The sequence below is a fragment of the Ailuropoda melanoleuca genome, chromosome 16 (assembly GCF_002007445.2).
Source record: "Ailuropoda melanoleuca isolate Jingjing chromosome 16, ASM200744v2, whole genome shotgun sequence".
Taxonomy (NCBI): Eukaryota; Metazoa; Chordata; class Mammalia; order Carnivora; family Ursidae; genus Ailuropoda; species Ailuropoda melanoleuca.
Genome location: NC_048233.1, coordinates 11,862,008 through 11,881,594, shown reverse-complemented (window position 1 = coordinate 11,881,594; position 19,587 = coordinate 11,862,008). Strand labels below are relative to the sequence as shown.

The window sequence follows — 19,587 nt, the reverse complement described above, 5'->3', positions numbered from 1 at the left end:
CTTTGTTTTCCACTCTATCTTTTCTTCTCTTTGAAGGTCCTCGGGATGGGCTTGGGCTCAACTGAGAAGAAAACTAGTGGCCCCCCGCCCGAGGCCGGTGGTGCGGGAGGAAGGGCAGGGCGGGGACGCTGTGGGCACAGGTGTCTGTCAGACCCCTGACGAGGACAGCTTCATCCACACTTGCAGAGCTTGCTTTCTGCTTTAAAAATCTGAGCACTAGATGACAAAATCATTCAGATCTTGTTCATTTCCTAAGCAATCTAGTATGGAAACATTGAGGATTTGTGTCTTCCTCTGAGGTTTAGAGAGGGGTTTTACCCGTGGTATCTAGATCATCAGATGGGCACTTGAGAGCTGGTGAGAACGGAGGAGACTAGGTTAATCATTTCAGTGTAGCCATGTGTGAAACACTCAACTGGAGACCATTTCTCTCTCCTCTGAAATGGAACTTTTTATTGTACAGTAACAAATAAAGATTTCCAAGGTTGATTGAACAGCTGACTCTATGGACGACTGTCTCGAAGCGGTCTGGAGCAGTTGGGGGCTCTCCCTGTAAGAGCAGCCCTTATCAAGGGCCTTGGTAGTTCTCCCCCCATCAAAGAAAGTGGGCTCATGATAAGGGCTTAACCGGAGAAGAGTCTTGGTTATCATCGGGAAGGGAGAGATGAAGATGAAGGGGGGAGGGAGGGAGAGAGACGGGGGAGCAGCAGAGCCTCTAAGAACAAATAAGGGCAGGGAGACAGCACAGTTAGATGATGGGATGGAGCCAAGTTACAGGGAAAAGATAGACGGTGAAAAGGACAGAATGGAAAAAGTAACTGTAGGACGAGGGCAGGGAGGATACTGATTCGTATCATGGCTGCTCTGTCCCCCAGCTGTCCCGTGGTGCTGCGACTCGTTGCTTGGGTCCTGGCCTTGCCACCCACTTTGCCCTGTGGTGCAGCTTCCCGCTATCATTAGCTCCCCGGGCCCCAGAAGGGGAAGTGGGAGGACAGATGCAGGGACTTAAAGTAGCCCAGCCTCGGAGGCTGGAGTGAGCAGTGCTGCTGCTGCTGCCTCATCTTCCTCTGCCCCCGGCCTCCCTCCCTCGATTTTTTTACCTGGTAGAGTCACAAGCCCAGAGGGGGCTCCTGTGTGCCTTGCGGCGGGGCCAGCAGAAGAGTGGAAGTCATTGTCTTGGAGCAAACCTTAGAAATCCCTTACCACAAAAGAAATGACCTGCAACCGTCGCCCCACTCTTTGTGGCCCCACTGCCCAGGAGTTACCCGTTCTGATTTGTGTGTTGTAGGACATAAGCTGTAAGTCCTTAACATGATGGCTCCATGGTCAGATCAGTCCTGGCGCGCTGTCCTGAGGAAGCACCGCGCCAAGGCCCGGGATGCGCTGACCGTGACATCATCATGTCCTCAGATGTTAAGTGATGACAGGAGTCCTTCCTTCGCAGGTCTTGGGGATGTCAAGTGACTCTTGCTGTGATATTTTAGTGTCTTTGTAGAAGAGCTGAAATTAGGAACAGGGTCTCCTGAATCCTCTCCAGTCTTCTGGTCCACGGTGGTTGCTGTCTTTAAAAACAATACACCATAAAACCTTACTTGTTTCTAAATTCCCAGATTTGTTTAGGGCGTCGAGAGGCAAAGAGGCAAAGAAAACGAGCAGGCCTTGGATGGAGGTGATGGGCACAGAGGGAAAGAAGCCTGTCCTGGAGGTTTTTGTGGTTGTAGACTTAGGTAGCTCCTGCTTTCGCTGTTGGTGGCGCTGAGCAAGGGGCCTGCAGGTACCCCCGGGCCTGGCTGGTGGCCTGAGTGGGAGGCCCCAGAGTTATTTTTAGCCCCAGGGCCTTGGAAGCAGGTGTGGTCCAGGCTTGAAGGCCACTCCTGGAATGTGTTCAAGTCTTGTTGTGCGTGTCTGTTTAGGAGCTCAGAATAGTGACGAGACTGCTGTATATACTTTGTTAAAAGAATTTGTGCTTTTCCAGCGAGAGGAATGAAAGTCATACTGGGTTTCATTTGTGATGCTTTAAGCAGGTTTATTTTGGAAACCTTATAAGTTGAAATACATTTTAAGAGTATTAGGGAATATATTAATTTTTTAAAAGAAAACTAGCTATAAATTCTTTGAGTACAGAAGAAACCCTTTGTATGAAGAGTCATACCCCAACTGACCTACTGCAAGGCCAGCTTTATAGTTCTAAGTGTGTGATTTAAAATTTAATTTTTCCTGTCTCCCTCCCCCCAACATTATTGTTATTGAAAATCATTCTCTGTAACTTCCTTTGTGAAGCAGAAAAGCAGCTTTTACCTTGAGGGTAAACATCAGTTTTCCTGTATTGTATTTGCTCATCTTTTTACCTTGTTCCAACCCACGCTTTTCTTAACAGTCCTGATAAGGAGCAATGTACAGGACTGCTGTGGCCACATTAGTGGCTCTGTGTCACACCCTTCTTCTGAGACTTTTTTCTACTTCCCAAGATTGTGGAAAAGAATATAAGAAATATTACGTTTGGTTACCCTGCAAAACTATGACATTTTGAATGTATCCATCCTGTGTGCATGTGTGTATGTTGCTGTTGGGGAGGTCCTACTTTACCTCCTGTTTTGTAACTTGATTTTATTCTCTTCATGTGTCATGACCATCTTTCATTGTCAAGAAGTATGCTTTTACACCATGATTTAAAAATGCTGCTTGGTACTGTGTTGCAGGATTTATTATAATTTGTAAGTTACTTAGTCCCCTTCTGTTGCATGTGTAGGCTTTTCCCAGTATTTCTCATGTGTCTTTTAACTGAAAGATGAAGCAGTTTCTTGGCAGTCTCTTTGAAAACATCCGTGTAAGCCATTTTGAAATTATCTTCAGGAGAATATAGTTTGGCATTCTCGCTTTACTTCTTTTAGTATTAAGAGATTTAAAGTAGATAACATTCCGGTACAAACTTGGGCTCAAGTGGATGTGATGGAAGGTTTGGTGTTGATGGTTTCTAATTGTTTTCCATTGTTTGTTCCTAGAACCTTCTGATCTTCATTGGAAAAATTAAATTATATCCTCTCTTTGGAACACTAGACTGTGTTCCAGATTGTCCAGATGTCTGCCCTGGTCATTATATTCTTAGTAATTTCACTCTTTGTCAGGAAAGTACACCTTATCTTTCATGTAGTGGAATTTTGTTGTATTGGAATGAAGTGGGCTAAAAGTGATGCATGGATAAAGGTCATAAGCTTACCTTAGTGTTAACCAACCCCTTGAGTACAGTAATCTAACAGAGTCCTTGTGGTAAGTATTTGATACATCTTCTAACAGGGAGAACTCCTTGAATGCATTTAAAAAAATTTTAAAGATCCTTTAAACTGCTTCCTTCTTGTTCAGGTGTGTTCGAGCACACAACTTGTTTAACCTGTCTTTGATATTTTACTACATTCAATGCTACATTTGCTACATTCTACATTCTGTGCTATAAAACCAAGATTCCATTATTAGATACAACACATTTGTAGAGTTGGAAAAATTGTATTAAATTGATATTAATAGTAATCTTTCTTATTACAGTCTTTTCGTACAGAACCTTCTTTTTATTCATTTGCCAAGGAATGCACTAATATAGGAACCTCAGCTCCTCCCTTTGTAGTTTTAAGAACAAACTATACTGAACTTACTGTGTGTGTATTTCACACCGAAGTTAAATCTTTGAGTGCCTGGAAATGCTTCATTTCCAAAAGATATAACCGTCATTCTGAAGAAAGACGGAGCGCCTGCCACACCCTCTGTCCATACTCGCCCAGTTCCGCGTTACCTTGGCCAGCGCTGTTTTCATTGGCCTCAGGCGTTTGAGGGAGAGAGCCGCAGTCTTCCTGGTATCCGCAGAGCTCACTCTCCCCTCCTCTTGATTTGTACTTCACCATCAGAGTAGGACCCTCTCTGACTACTCTGTTTAAAATTGCGTCTGCGCCACACTTCTCCTCCCTTCCCTGCCTTGTTTTTGCTCCATAGCGCTTGCCATCGTCTGTCCCACAGCCTGTTGTGTTGTTGCTGTTTCTTGCGTCTCCCATCGCTGAATTAGAAGCTCCAGGAGAACAGGACTTCTCCCCTAGCTCATTTATGCTGCCCTTCTCCGGCCATGCCTAGCACTTACTAGGTGCCCAACAACTATCTGTTAGTTGAGTGAATGAGTTACGGTAGGCCTGACAGGTGCTCAAGGAAACCAAGATGTCCAAGTTAGTCCCCATCTGACCTCTGGTTTGGTCTGAATCTTTCCTCTCCTGCCTCCAGCCCACGTTTATTGCAGTTACCTTTCCAAAACATTGTGTCTTCACTCTCAGATTACACCAACCACTGGCCACTTTATCTCTTACCCAGAGACTTCATCCAAGGATCCTCCCATTCCCATTCTCTTAAGACCACCTCATATCCAGGCCCCTCTTCCAGGGAGTGGAGTCCTTAGTTGGATTAAGGTGCCTGGAGAAAGCATTACATGTTAGAGGGTAAGTCAGGGAGCTGTGGGTGCAAGGAGTATGTCTAGACCAGGCACATGGTGTGGTGGGGGGAGGGAGATGCTTAATGCAATCATTTAAAAACAACCTTAATCTTTAGAAAATTTTCTGTTTGGGCACTAGCTTAAAGGCTATGTTATGAGTAGTGAAGAAAATCAAAGGAAAGAAATTTTTCCTTTTAGCTAATTACTTTAGAGGCAAATACTGGTTTTTGTATAGTCAGACTGTACATTGTTCTTTTAATTAAAACAGATTGCAGTTGTTCACCTTATCATTAAAATAGGCTTATAGTCCTCTGACATAACTGATTCATTCATTCATTTCATGGATCTCTGCAGAGTAGAGTGAATTTCAGTAAATAAAACGCCACTAATTTCCATGATAAAATCATAGATAAATTTCCATAGGTAACCAAATGAAGTCTAAAACATGAAATAAATTGTACATAAACTTAAAAATTGTATATTAAAGGGGAAGGTTCTTATATAATTTATGTTAATATTAAATATTAAAATACAAAATTGGTAAAATGTGACATATATTTCTTAAGGGGGTTTGCCCATTTTGTTTACTGACCTGTATAATCATTTTATTATACTAAAATGTTGTCACAGCCTAGCTCTTCTCCCTTCGTAAATAAGGTGTTTTTTTTTTTTAAAACGTTCATTTCTGAAAGTGGGATACTCTGCAAATATTTGTTTAGTGGCCCTGGTTAAGGTTACTAGTCTTTGGTCTGATAAATACTGGTTTCTTGACCTTTTTTTTAGAGAAATAGAAAGTTTTATTATATGCATAGAAAAGGGTTCTTTAGTTGTCTTCTGAAGGGTCTACTGCCACCCAGATTTCCTTGATGGTAAGACTGGGGCACCCCATCATTCTCCTCCAAAGAGTCTTCCAGCTGCTCCGGCCACCTGCCCCGTCTCCTGGGCATTGGGGGTGGGCCAGGGCTCTGCACCGTGGTCCCCAGGCAGCCAAAAGGGCAATGGGAAGAAATCACATCGTGGTGTTTTTTTGTTTTTTTTTTTTTAAATTTTTTTTTTTAATTTTTTATTTATTTATTCGACAGAGATAGAGACAGCCAGCGAGAGAGGGAACACAAGCAGGGGGAGTGGGAGAGGAAGAAGCAGGCTCATAGCGGAGGAGCCTGATGTGGGGCTCGATCCCATAACGCCGGGATCACGCCCTGAGCTGAAGGCAGACGCTTAACCGCTGTGCCACCCAGGCGCCCCCACATCGTGGTGTTTTAAGTGAAAGAAGAAAGCAGGATGCACAGTATATGTACTGTGTAACCAGTTGAACGAAGGGGGTAAGGGGAAAGACTATGTATTTTTGTCTTATTCTGTATTCATTAAAAGAAAATCTTTGGAAGAAATCAGAAGAAACTGTTCACATGGTTTCCAGTAGAGGGCGAGGGGAGGGCCTGGGCAGGTGGGACAAGGGTAGGAGAAGGATTTTCAGTGTTTTCCTGTTTTTCACTTAATGTATTTGTTGGAGTTTCATTATCATGGCAATTTTCGATAGCTTTGTTGAAGTGTAACGAACATACAGTAAACTGTGCATATTCATGGTATGCATACATTTTATAACTTTTTTGAACCCGTGACTATGTTATCTATTCAAAATGGAAAGAAAAGGGGCTCCTGGCTGGCTCAGTCAGTGGAGTGTGTGATTCTTGATCTCGGGGTCATGAGTTCGAGCCCCACATTGGGTGTGGAGATTACTTAAAAAAATAAAATCTTGGGGTGCCTGGGTGGCTCAGATGGTTAAGTGTCTGCCTTCCAGTCAGGTCATGATCTCCAGGTCTGGGAATCCAGCCCCACGTCGGGCTTCCTGCTCAGCGGGGAGTCTGCTTCTCCCTCTCCTTCTGCCTCTCCCCCTGCTTGTGCTCTGTCTGTCTCTCTCTCTTTCGTGAATAAATAAAAAATTTTTAAAAAATCTTTTAAAAAGGAAAGAAAAGAGTTAAAATTTAAAAACCGTTTAAATAAGTCAATGAATAGTAAAGCTGGTCTGCTCTGGGTTTTGTAGTATGCATTTGGGCCTTATGGCTCAATCCAAGAATGTTTATTCCTTTTGACTTCTTATAGAAATTTTGGGTAAGATTAGCTTTGCAGTTTTGCCAACAATAAAATGCTCTCTTGTCATCTTTCAAATCCTACCTGATGCAAAAGTTTTCAAAAACAAAACTGTCACAGACGTGTTCCCAATCTCAAGGTATTGACATTCTTCAGAATGAACACTGAATGCCCAGAAATTTCTAAATTAGAGTTGCATCCTGCGATGAGGACTTAACCAAAATTCTCTAGCTGTAAATAAGGTTTAAGCCTATTGTTCCCCTATGCCCCTTACCCCCTTGGCAGGACTCTGCCTCTCACATAATTTATTTGGGATTACAAAACATCAGAGCTTGGGCATAAAGGTATAACAGAAGGGCTCCAGCTGGCCTCAGTACAACATGAAAGGGTGTAACTCTATCCTCATTTCACATTCAGTGCTTTGCTTCAGTTACATCCTTATATTAGGGTCACTTTGCCCAGAGCTTTTCTTGGTTCAGGGGAAGGGTCTTTTTGTATCTGGAAGTCCTGACTCTGGTTCTCTGGGTAGGGATGGCCATTTTCTGCCCAGTAGAGCTGTTCGCTGTAGCCTGTCTTTGGTTTCCGCGATTTGGACTGAGGAGATTTGGCTGAAGGGAGGCAAAGATGAGAACTTTCTAATTCAACGTTTGCATGTTTGCTGTCTTCTCCCTCCCTTTGTCCCTTGATCTGCTAACCCAGATAACTGCTTTGTCCCATCCGGATTTTATCACTGAGTGGAGCCAATCAGACTTGGATACCCAGTGCCATTGTTGGAATCACCTTGCCCCTGTTCTCAGATTTCCACTTTCTGTGCCACTTGGGCACCCTCATGGACAAGTCGAGCCATTCTTTCTCCATCCAGTTTCATTATGGGAACGGGTACTCAGGGAAAACAGGATAACCCAGTAGTGGGAGTCCTGGTCTGGGACTCAGACAATCTGAGTACAGGACCTCACACTGCTGCGAACTATGTCGCTGAGCAGTCGGGACTCGATTCGATGCTGCACGCTTGGTAGGCACTTTGCCAGAGTATATTCATTGATTCACTATACAGAGTCTCCGTTTTAGTTTCTTCAGTTGGAGTTAGAGATGGTTTTTGTTGCCAGTAAGCTATACGAATAATACATTAATTAATGAAGACAACAAATGGACAAGAAGTGTATTCTGTGGAGCTGGTTTGTAAGGTGCGGTGGTGGAAGAGATGATTTCTCAGGTGCCTCTAACTCCGTGTGTGTCTGGCTCGGATTTCGAGAAAGGGCACAGCTCAGTTGAAGCTGGATTATACAGGAGGGTGGAATTGCTTCTGTGTTTATCTGCTGAATGAGGTCTTTTAGATTCCAGATGCAAGGCAGCTCTGGCCACCACTGCTATCTTTAGAGTGGTTTCCCTCTTTTCTCCATATAAGCAGTTGTGTTTTTACTGCCTTTAGATAACTTTGATAATTTTGTCCTCCAAACAGACCTCGTGAGGAGACAAGGTCTGTATTATAGCTACATTTTATAGATGAGGAACACGTGGGACAGAGAGGTTATATCATTTTCCAGAGTTAAGTAACAAGTAAATGGCACGGCTACTCCCCTTGGTATCCTCCCTGTACTTCCCCATGCTTCAGTTTCTCATCTGTACATCTGAAATTAGGAACAGACCCCAATAATGTTTGAGGGTTTTACACCATCCTGATCGGAAGTCAGTTAATTAGATGTTTACTCAGTATCTTCAGTCATTTGTGGAGGACTGTACTTACTACAGTGTGAGTTGAGTATCTTCTGTGCAAAGCACCATGGAGATAGGAAATACAGTATAAAACCTCTGCGGTCACGTCGTTCACCCTGTGGAAGGTGAATGCCAGCAGTGGGCATCTAGTGCGATGCGCCGGAGGGTTTCTTGTGAGCAGAGACGGGCTGGCGAGCTAGGGATCTGACAATATTGAGGGTCAGGGTGAGATCCAAGCTATGGGCACAAAGCTCCAACTAGCGCCAATTAGGAAGTTGTCAGTTACAAGGGTTTGGCAAGAAGACGGAAGCACTGGGTCAGATACTAAGGGTTCTGCATGTTTGCTGTATGGTTGTTGACCTCGAGTCCCAGGTGAATGTGTGAGGTTTTCCAAGGCTGGGAATCAGTGATTCTCTGAAGAATGAGGCACAAGAAAATGAGGGGTAAGCCTGTGAAGGGTCAAGCAACTGGGGGGATGCACTAGCCAGGGTCATAGCAGTGAGACTGCCTTGGTTGGAGCTGGGTACATCACAGGCCCCCAGCCGTGAGCTCAGCAGTTGGTATGACAAGAATATCAGCCGTTTTTGTTCCTCCTCCTCTTAAAAGGCAGCTGAAATGTATGAAAAGTTTTCCTAAGGGGCAACAGGGGTTGCTGTGGTGCCCTGGTGTGCGTACGTGTGAGTGTACATGTGTTCACGTACAGTTCTCAAGCCAGCAGAGCAGATTGCGTCGTCCTGATTGTGTGGGCTTGCTTACCTGGTTATAGGCTGTTGTTCTTTGTGCTCTTTTCAAGAGATAAGCAAATAAAATGGAGGAAACCCATTTGGAAAAAAATACTATTTCAAGCAGCTTTTTCTAGTTCTTTCAATCTACTACAAGTGTGTAGTTCTGGGCCCCAGGTCGCTATAATTCATGACTATGTCTTCTTTGAGTTTTTAATATTTTGATGTAAAAGTGAATTATCACCAGTAAGTTTTCTGAAGCCATGCCTGTTTGTTCTTTTTTTGTTCAAATGAAACAGTGCATCAAGTATGGACTTAGATTAATGGAGTAAATATTATGAATCATATGCTCTCGCTAATCTGATGCTCTTTCTTTTTTTTTGACCCCATGTTTTGTTTTCTGTGTGTCTTTCTCTCTTCATGCAGGATTTTCAGTCCCGTGTAAAGCTGTTGGAGCAAGGAGCAAAGGTAAAGAATGATGTAATGCACTGGCCGCCCCAAAGCATCTTTTGTTGTGGAATGGTTATTCCAGTCATCTCTTTATGAATCAAATGTGAGGGGCTGCTTTGTGGAAGGAGTCCTTTGCAAGAGCACATCAACGGGGAAAGAGAAAGGGACATTCACTTGGAGGGCTCTTGCTGAAAATGGGTTTAACTCTCCTTTTGCCAGTCACCACCAGCCTGACCTCATACATTTTTAGTACAATGGAGTGACTGAGCCTTTGAGTACACCACCATTACATCATCGTGGCAAATTAAAGAAGGAGGTGGGAAAAGAAGACTTATTGTTGTCATGGCCCATGAGATGATTGGAACTCAAATTGTTACTGAGAGGTTGGTGGCTCTGCTGGAAAGTGGAACGGAGAAAGTGCTGCTAATTGATAGCCGGCCATTTGTAGAATACAATACATCCCACATTTTGGAAGCCATTAATATCAACTGCTCCAAGCTTATGAAGCGAAGGTTGCAACAGGACAAAGTGTTAATTACAGAGCTCATCCAGCATTCGGCTAAACATAAGGTAAATACTTTCTTTTTTCCTTTTTAAAACAGACACCCTGAATGAGGAATAAGTTTAAAACAAAGCCTCACTTTCAAGGGGAAAAAGTAATCTGAGGAAGTTGTGGTTGCTTTTTAAACTTTGGTACCTTAGGGATACCTCAAAGTAATTTACTAACCGCACTGTCACATTTAAGAATATTTCTAAACTATACAGAAAGGTTAACTTGTTTAACCTGGGCAAGTGCTGTGGTTTCCTATTCATGGGTTACTAAACTTTTCAAAAAATTTAAACACTAACAAGTAGGAATAGTTAATAACATAATATTAATTATTAGTAACTTAATATATAATAATTTATAGTACATGTATCAACAGTTACTAAATTAATATATTCTGTGTTATCTACAAATCCACTGAAAGGAAATCATTCTTTTCAAGTGCCTTGGGAAGAAAGTGGAAACTATATTAGCAGAAGTGCTGTTTATTTGTGGGAAGGGAAGGTACCATTGTTCAGGATGTAGGGATGTAATTTATCTTCGAGGAAGGTTGTTTCTGGGATTCCTTTGTGGTAGGTAAGGCTATTTCTTTTCTTCAGGAATAAAAATGAGTTCATGTTTTGATTTTACTGAACAACTGGTTTCTTTGTTAGGTAGAAACCTTTTAAAATGTTTCTTTAATTCAAGGATTGTTATGTTTATTTTACATATGATTTTGTTTTATGAGTTTTAACCTTTTATAGCATTAAGGATTTTAAACCAAGGAGATTTGAGCGCACCTACACACAACATCAGTTTTGCCTTTTAAAAGTTGATTTTTTACAAGCATTTAAACCATTTGTGTGCTAGGTTTATCCAGTCAGTTGACTGCGTGTCCTTTTTATTAAGATTATTAGTTGAAAGCAGGGGTGGGGCGCAGTTATTTGCTTCTGGGATTATTTTTTCCAGCTACCTTCCTAACAGCCCCCATTTGCACTGCAGGTTGATATCGATTGCAGTCAGAAGGTTGTAGTTTACGATCAAAGCTCGCAGGATGTTGCCTCTCTGTCTTCAGACTGTTTTCTCACTGTACTTCTGGGTAAACTGGAGAAGAGCTTCAGCTCCGTTCACCTGCTCGCAGGTAAGGCATGTGGCAGATTGAAAGAACTTTGTATCTCATGGAGCCCTCCCCGTAAGCAGTATTTCATAGAGAGCTCAGAGTACAATAGGTCATCACAACTGTGAGTGTCCTGGGTAAACTGATTTATTTATAGCTTCTGATTGACATAACTATTCTGTTTAACTCAATACTACCATTCTTCCACAGTAGTCAATGTGTTTTTTACTTAGCTCAAATGCTTCTTCATTTGGTATTTATTTGTTAGCTAGAAATGTCACATAGATCTCTGCACTGCTTCTGGCTGGGGATTTTTCCATTCATCTGGGATCTAAAAACACGAAACGCTCTACCTCTCAGCTCCTGCTCTTGGTTCCCACCCCCTGTGGCAAGAAGCAGACCAGTGTCATCGTGTCAAAGTCTTATTAAACAGTCACAGCGACTCCAGCAAATAGCTCACCATTCTTAGACATTATGAGCAATAGGGGGGAGAACGTGTATAAACTATTTCTTCTAGTAATTAGGGAGATAGTTTAAAGACTCATTTAGTTGTGTATTATCCTTTTGTTTTTACAACTGGAAAAGGTCTCAGTTTGCACATACTAAGCAGATGATTTTATAAAATACCTGGGAAGAATGATTTTATGTCTGTCTGAAAAGGGGGACCGTGTGTGAGTTCCGTTTCATCGAGTTCCAAAGCAGTGTTCATCCTTTGCTTCCCCTGTTTTGCAGACGTTACTAAAGCCCTTTCTCGGACATGGGCTCACAGAGTGGGGAATACAGTGTGACATGCGCAGTGACCTTTAACTCAAAGCTGCTGTGTCCCACAGATTCTGCTACCGTGAAAGGCAAGAGGGCTTTTAAAAATGCCATCTAAGAAAACAAAATGTGGTAGATGTTATCGTTTTCACACCTTTAGTGATTGTTGCAAGGAGGGTGCTGTGAACTTGATGTCCTTGGCAGTTGATTGTTACAAGTGTAAACATTTCGGTTTTCAGAGAACAGGATTAATCAGTTGCTGGTGTGTTAACACTTCAACTCTGTGAATGTTTAGATAAGATTTCCATGTCTCCAGTTCTCGCTCATCAGCTTTTGCTTCAGGTCTCAAAAAGCAGGCATGGTTTCCTGTCTCCGTCAGCTCATCCGCTGCCACACCTTTGCTCATGCCGTGGTGCTGCCTGATCTCTCTGTTAGTGTCCTTAAGTGAAGCCCGCGTGCCCTAGAAAGAGGTTTTCAGAGTTCCGTGACCGAGAATTCTAATACCGGACTCTGTCCCTTGCTGATTGGCGTGTTCTTTTACTGCGAGTGGACTGTGGCAAATACCCCTTTTATCGGAGTTCGCTAAACTAATTTGGTGAGTTTAGGAGCTCCTTTCATGCTGCTCGTAGGCACTGTGAGGACTTTACCTTGGCGTGCTATTAATAGGACCAGGGTTTTTCTTAAAGAGGGCACACACTGGGACGGCAAAGTGACTGTCCCGCCTCACTCTTGTTCCAGACACTTTCCCTGTGGGGGACCCTGACTTGACAGCGTGGCCAGACAGACACTCCCGTGGAGGAATGAGCTCAGGTTGAGTTTCTAGCACAGGAGTTCTAGCTCTTGAATGCCCTTTCCTCGCATTAACAGAGAGCACTCTTTACTTACCTGGAAGGTTCTTAGCCGTGTGTCAGGTTGGGAGGAGCACTCCTCCGTCAAGGAAGAGGAAGGACTCCGTCTAATCAGCTAGATCAGCACAACAGTGGAATGGCACGCTGAGTCAGAACACCCTGACGTTCCCACATCGTACAGGACGTTGCCTGGGTTGCCTGGGTCTAAATGAGAGTCTGTCCAGGCAGCACCAAGAACCACACTGAATGTATCGATAGCACCAAATCCCTATCCACAGCCCAGAATCCTGTGTGTCTTTTAGTTTAGCAGGTAGCTTCAGGGACTGAATTGAATTGCCTTGTTTGGGAGTTTCTGAGCAGCCAGATCTCTTATGATACCTGAGAGACGGTTCTGGATGGTCGAAAGCCTCCCAACCATCCAGAAGCCCCTGGCCAATTGGAAATTGCCTTGGTTAGTGAGTCTGCTCCTCGGAGTAGGCAGAAAAGTGGCGTCAGTGGGAGAGGATGGCCAGGTGGCTCTGGCCGTCAGTTCTTGGCAGCCCGTTTGATTGCCAGGGTCCAGCTGCGCGTAGGATGTTCCGGGGATGTGGGATAGAAGGACAGCATGACAGATGTTTCAGTATTTTGTGTGGGGGGAAAGAACTGGAAAAGCACGCAAGCTTCTCACAGGTGCTACAGAAGATGGCGAGGTAACTGGAGACAGTTTCCACTACAGACCACCGCTGTTGCTTTCAGCAGTGGGAGGTGGTTGTCATCCTCATAAGAGAAAGATGTGGTGGTTTCTTGGGGGTGATTTCTCCATTTTTAGAGCTTTCAGCTACTCTGAGATTATTCAGGAAGAAGATGGTTTTGATGGTCATTAGATACGGAAGTAAAGAATTGTGGGCTGAATTCCATTCCCATTCTCAGGGCCACCTTGCCTGGGAAAAAATGACTTTAGAGAGGGGGAACAGAAAGACATGCCCAGGGAACTGATAGAAGCAGCATTCTAATGAGCTGTCTCCCTGCAACGGGAGGAGACCCGTGCCTACCTATAGGACCTAGTTATAGGGACATAAAGAAATGCAGGGCTCCTGGAGGAAGCTCTGCTGGAATGGCCTTAATTCCTTAATATGGAGCAGGTTCTGTTTGGGGATAGGGCTAGCCTGTTAAACTTGTTTCTCCCTTTTTTTTTTTTTTTAAGATTGTATTTATTTATTTATTCGACACAGAGAGAGAGAGCGCGCAGAAGCAGGGGGAGTGGCAGGCAGAAAGAGAGGGAGAAGCAGGCTCCCCGCTGAGCAGGGAGCCCAACGCCGGGTTCGATCTCAGAATGCTTAACCAACTGAGCCACCCAGGTGCCCCTTAAACTTGTTTCTACCAGCTGAAAGGGGTTCTCCTAAGCCACTTGGGCAGCTGATTATCAGGGAGACCATTTTACCAAGGCTTCTAGTCCCGAAACTTGGACCCTGGTTCTGCAGTGTCTGCCTGTACTGGCCTCATCTGCAGGCCTCCTTGGCCTGGGACCTTGACCCTTGCCTGACCAACTTTCCCCTCTTCTAAGCCCATCAGTATTCCCAAGATTAATTTGATAACCATATATAATCTTTCATTATTATCTCAAAATCTTATTTAAATCTTATATTATCATTTTTCATTTATTAGCTTAACTCCCCTACTGGATTCTCTTTTTCAAGCTGAGGACTATGTCTTTTTCATCTTTGTGTTCCCCCACAAGGCACAGAACTTCTTAAGTTCTCAGTAACTATTTCACACGTAAATTAGCTTACATGTAGGTTTGTCCCATTTATATTTCATGTGATTCATTTTATTAGTGTAGAATATAAGTGATTGTATTAAACAGTGATTAAACGAACCGGAAAGTGTAGTGAAAACTTGAGGTTGTTTTGAAATAAATGATTTACAAAGTATATTCATTCAGAGCAAACATATAGCTGTTATGGTAAAAGTATCTAATATGAAAATGTTTCCATCTATTTAAGTAGATTTAAACATGATTTTAAGAGCTAATAAAAATACTGCGATGAAATAGTGTGAATCTTATTTGATCCTTAAATACTGAATGTTGATAAAAAGCTAATAGCTCTGGAGATCTAGCTCCACTCATAGGAAGATACGAGTCTGTGAATCCATATAAACTGAGAATGTTTGTGATAATTTCGATATATTCTTTTTTTTTTTTTTAAAGGTTTTATTTATTTGACAGAGATAGAGACAGCCAGCGAGAGAGGGAACACAAGCAGGGGGCGTGGGAGAGGAAGAAGCAGGCTCATAGCAGAGGAGCCTGATGTGGGGCTCGATCCCATAACGCCGGGATCACGCCCTGAGCCGAAGGCAGACGCTTAACCGCTGTGCCATCCAGGCGCCCCTCAATATATTCTTAAAGGTGAATATAAATTGATCTATTTAGCCATTAGGAAGTCTCCCGATAACCAAGCCAAACCATAGCATCATTTTACCCCCAAAGGAGTAAAGGGTTTAATTACCAGTAGCATCCTCATCTGAATAAGAAAGAATGAATTTGGATCCCTTTGGGAAGTTCTCCTTCATCACTGTTGGATAGGTGATGACAAAACCATCTTTTTTTCAATTTTGAAATTCGTTATTAAATAAGCACAGTTTAAAAACCCGTGTATGCTCCCACAGCCACCTGTGAAAACAAGACCGAAGAATTTGAATGAATGGAGTGACAGGACGGGAGACATAAACATTTGTGTCACAGAAATGACCATAAAGGAGGGTCCTGGTTGCGAGGATGGGCTTAGATGATGCACGTGGAACCTCTCTATCAGCTGTCTTCTTTTAAAAAGCTGTTATCATTCTGAGTTAGAAAACAAATAGTTGCCACCATTGACTTACTGATCAATTGTTTTGGTCTTGGTAATGTTCAGAAAACTAGTTCTTTTTAAAAAATAATCTTGTTTCTTGGCCTTACTCATTGTGTATCACTTGATTTTACTTTGTTATATTTCCTGAGGGCACCAGATTGAACATAAATCTAGAAGAGAAAAGGAAAAATACAGGAACTGGGACTTTTATTTCTTGCTAACATAGAGAAAAGAGAAGAGATGGGTCGTTAGTAGAAATAAAGCTCAACCTACAGATGAGAAATACTGTTGTTTCCATCTCTTTCCTCACCGCTGTGATTCTGAGTAAAAGCAAAAGGGACCCGCAGGTTTATTAACCTGCAGCACTCATTTCTGTCCTGTGATGAGACAGGATAACCAGCCCTCCAGCAGAACGCCACACCTGAATCACAGGCTTCAGCCCTTCCATTGACAGGCGAGGAAAATAACCCATCCCTGAGTGACTGTCCCAAGCTCTCACTCCCACCACGTGCCCAAGGCCCATAGCCACAGTAATTCCAGAGTCGTGGGATTCCATCAGGAGGCTGGACTGAAGGCTCTTTTTGTGGAAGCTCTTTCTCAGACTCTTTGTGGAGTTCAGAATCCTATTCTTCACATTTTATGGAATGAAGCAATGTATAAAGATACACTGTATATAACAATTTTTAAAGCATTAAATTATTTTAGTGGGGGGCGATCATCACATGGAAGTTGGACTCCTCTGTTCTCTGCTGAAGGGTGGTCTGAATCATGACAGAAGATAGCATTCATCAAGCATTTACTGTTAGGTACAATGTTAGTCGAGTGCTAAGGGCTTTTATAAACACTTTGTCCCAGAACACAGCTAAGGTCTTAGCTTAATGTTTGCTGTGGTTAAAGGCCAAGTACACATTTCTTTGTTTTGCGTTAGATTTGCTAGTCTAATTAGAACTAGGAGGGAGTAAAAGTGTATTTGACTCTACGCTTTTTCAGTTTAACAGGACTCTAGATTCAGTCCATCGATCTGTATAATAAACCTATAGCTTGGGTTTTAGTGGAATCAATTACTGTCCTTCCTGCTGGAAGTAGAGTAGGACCCTGTTTTGCTGGTGACAGATTTTGCTGTGCACGCTGTTATGACCCTCAGTTCTGTGACCTAGATTGACATTTCTTCTGTCCTTTTGTCTAGAGGAGGGCATCTGCATTCGTTCCATTTCAAATCCTGCAGTAGTTGGTAAAAGAGATGGAAATGAAATGGATTTCAGTAAAAGTACTCCAGTTGCTCAGGGGTTGGCTGTTCTTGGGTTTAAAAAGCTGCAGTGACTGAGAACCCCTGAAAGCAGACTAAACACAGGTGCTGTCTTGCCCGCTGACGGCCGCGCCCCGAGCCCCAGCTTGTGGGAGGCCCCGCAGCCTGGATCCTCTGTCTCAGCCTCCCCTGCCCGTGTGGTGAGCCAGTTTACGTCGCTGCCCCTGGCTCCTGGTGCCAAAGACAGAACTGCGGCCTAGTCTTTTTTAAAAATGGACTGCAGACCAGACTAAAGATAGTTCCTTGGTTTCTCATCCCGATCCTCTGCACGAGCCAGATGACGGCAGCCTCGATGACCGCAGTGGCCTCAGCCTTGCCCCAGTCGTGTCACCTGTGGCTCTGGCGACGCACCAGACCCAGGACTTTACATCTAGTCCCCTTCTCGGGGTTTTGTGGGCATTTTTGTGGTTGGGCCCTGGGCTGAGCCACCAGAAAAGCAAAAGGCTCAGCCCTGCCCTTGAGAACCTAGAGACCAGTTTGGGGAAACGTGCCTGAAGTGGACGAAAGAGAGGGGCGTATGGTCCTGTGCTATACTGTGTGATCCAGGGAAAACGGTGACGGGGTGTCGTCTGCAGAGGCTGGGGAAGATTTGATCGTGGCAGTGGGGTTCTAACTGAACCTTGGAAGATGAGTAAGATTTGGAGGGGGGCACCTTGGCATTCAGACTAGGGGCAGAAACACGATTCAAAATGTCAGGACTGAACTTCGATTTGAGGAGGGGGATTAGAGTGGATTTCTTTTGCGAAGGGGAGATGTGGGAGTTGAGAAGAAATGAAATCAAATTATGCAAGCCCTTTAAACCAGAAGGATAAATCTGTGAGCTCTTGGGGATTTGGCTGCAGCCGCTGCCGCCTCGAAGTCCCCAGGTCTGTCTTCTGAGTTCACAAGGTGTCTGCTCTCCTCCTCTCCTGCCAGCAGCTGAGTCAAGCCGAGAGCATCCTCCCCACTCCCGAGTGCTCCAAGAGCCTTTTCACTGGGCTTCTCCTATCTTCTGCCTTGCCACCTACAATCTGTTACTCACACTGGAGCCAGGGTGGTATTTTTATTTTCTATTTTAATATAATCCAGATTATATAACTCCCTGGTCTAATATGCATCACTGCATTTTGGATAAATTTCCAAATCCTTCACTGACCCCCAAGGCCCTATAGTGGCTTGGCTCCTGCCTACCTCTCCAGCTCATCTAATGCCACTTAAGTCCTCTGTTCGTTTCACTTCTGTAGGCCTCACCCCAGTTGCTGCAGACCTGCGGTGTCAGTGTCTCTGGGCCTTCGCAGAGGTCCTCTCCTGTCCTCCACTCACTCACCCTTGTGTCTCCTGCTGGATTCAGTGTCGTCATCAAGCCTTCCCTAGCTACCAGGCAAAATTGGTTTTCTTTGTTATACACACTCCTTTGACCACCTGCCTATAATTAGTTAATTCATCTAATTACTTGGTTAACATTTGTCCCACTAAACTGTCCATTCCAGCGAGGGCCTCTGTTTTGGTCACCACTGCCTTCATCACCTAGTGCTGTGTCCTGCTCATGGTAGGTGCTCATTAAATGTCTCTTTGAACTTACAGATGATTCCAGTGGTCTTGAATTGTTTGGTTGACTGAACAGGTAGCCCTTTCTGCCTGCCTGCTTTGTGCAGATGGCCAAAGAGGACTGTCGATAGAGAGGAATACACAGAAGTGGTCTGTGGGAAAGCCTGCTACGGGCTAGATCAGGAAGCTTTGAGCTTCATGTAGAAAGGCCTGAGAGATGAGTTATATGGTGATTCATGGACAGTGTACAAGTTAGTCAAATTGGATTTTGAAGAGTCATTCCCCAGAGACCAGACTCATAGCCCTTTTCCCTCTGACTCATAGAGTTATCTCCTGATTAATAACCTCATTTCACCAAGCCCTTTGATGATCCCTGTAGACCTGTCCAGCAGCCACCTCATCCTCATCTGGGTCCTAACTGTAATTGGTCTGATTAGTTCCCTAAAAGGATGTGCCCTGATTCCCTGAGCCCTGGGGGTATTATTGGACCTTCCAGGTCATAGGAGTTCTGAGCCTTGGGGGTATTACTGGGCTCTCCAGGTCTGAGCCACTTAGGAACATCTGAAAAAATGTTCTCTCTCCACCTTTAATGTAAAGTCAGCAGCACACTAAAGATTGGGTATGGCAGAAGCACAGTGAGGATTCGGTGCTGCTTTTCAATGACCAAAGTAACATTCCCCAATTCTACCTTTTTTCCTTTAGTAGCAGAAAAATGTTTTTCTTGCCCTGTGCTGCCTCTCACACGCTGAGAGTCTTCTAGGGCATTGTGGTCTAGGAATAGGAAGCAGATTCTGGGCCCCCACCCATGCCAACATAGTTTTAGGCTTTGAATGGAATCAGGAAATCCTTTTGAACACCAAAAATATACAAGACTTATGTCCATCAACAGCTATTCATTGTAACGAGGAAGGATTCAGTAAACATTTATTGAATTTCAGTTATGTGCCAAGCACTGTGCTAAATGCTGAGGGGATTACAAAGGAGTGTGAAACATAATCTTACCCACAAGCAGTTCACAATGTTTTCTAGCTGGAGAAACAGAGGTCACAACACACGCACGAAGATAGTTCACGGTTACCAAGTCAGTGGCAAATACTCATTGCCAGATGATTGCCCTGAATTTTATGGAAGTTCTAAGTTGGCAAGATCGTATATAGATACACTGGTCAGGAAAGGGTTGTTTTGTTTTGTTTTTTAATGCAACAGAAGAGTATTGACACTGTCAGAGAGTAACTCAG

The 19,587-nt window shown here is 43.7% G+C and overlaps 1 protein-coding gene across 4 annotated transcripts in view; it reads left to right on the top strand.

Moving 5' to 3' along the window:
* The window catches only part of DUSP16 (dual specificity phosphatase 16), a 70,354-nt gene that overhangs the window by 19,345 nt on the left and 31,422 nt on the right, over positions 1 to 19,587 (top strand). For 3 of the 4 annotated variants that reach the window (XM_002917980.4, XM_034645609.1, XM_019798313.2), the window contains 3 exons: positions 9,415 to 9,456; positions 9,658 to 10,008; positions 10,967 to 11,105. In XM_002917980.4, coding sequence (XP_002918026.1) covers positions 9,781 to 10,008; positions 10,967 to 11,105 — 367 coding nt within the window. In that variant the 5' untranslated portion in view covers positions 9,415 to 9,456; positions 9,658 to 9,780. Of the gene's footprint in view, positions 1 to 9,414; positions 10,009 to 10,966; positions 11,106 to 19,587 lie in introns of all 4 variants that reach the window. The other variant, XM_034645608.1, reaches the window with a different exon arrangement.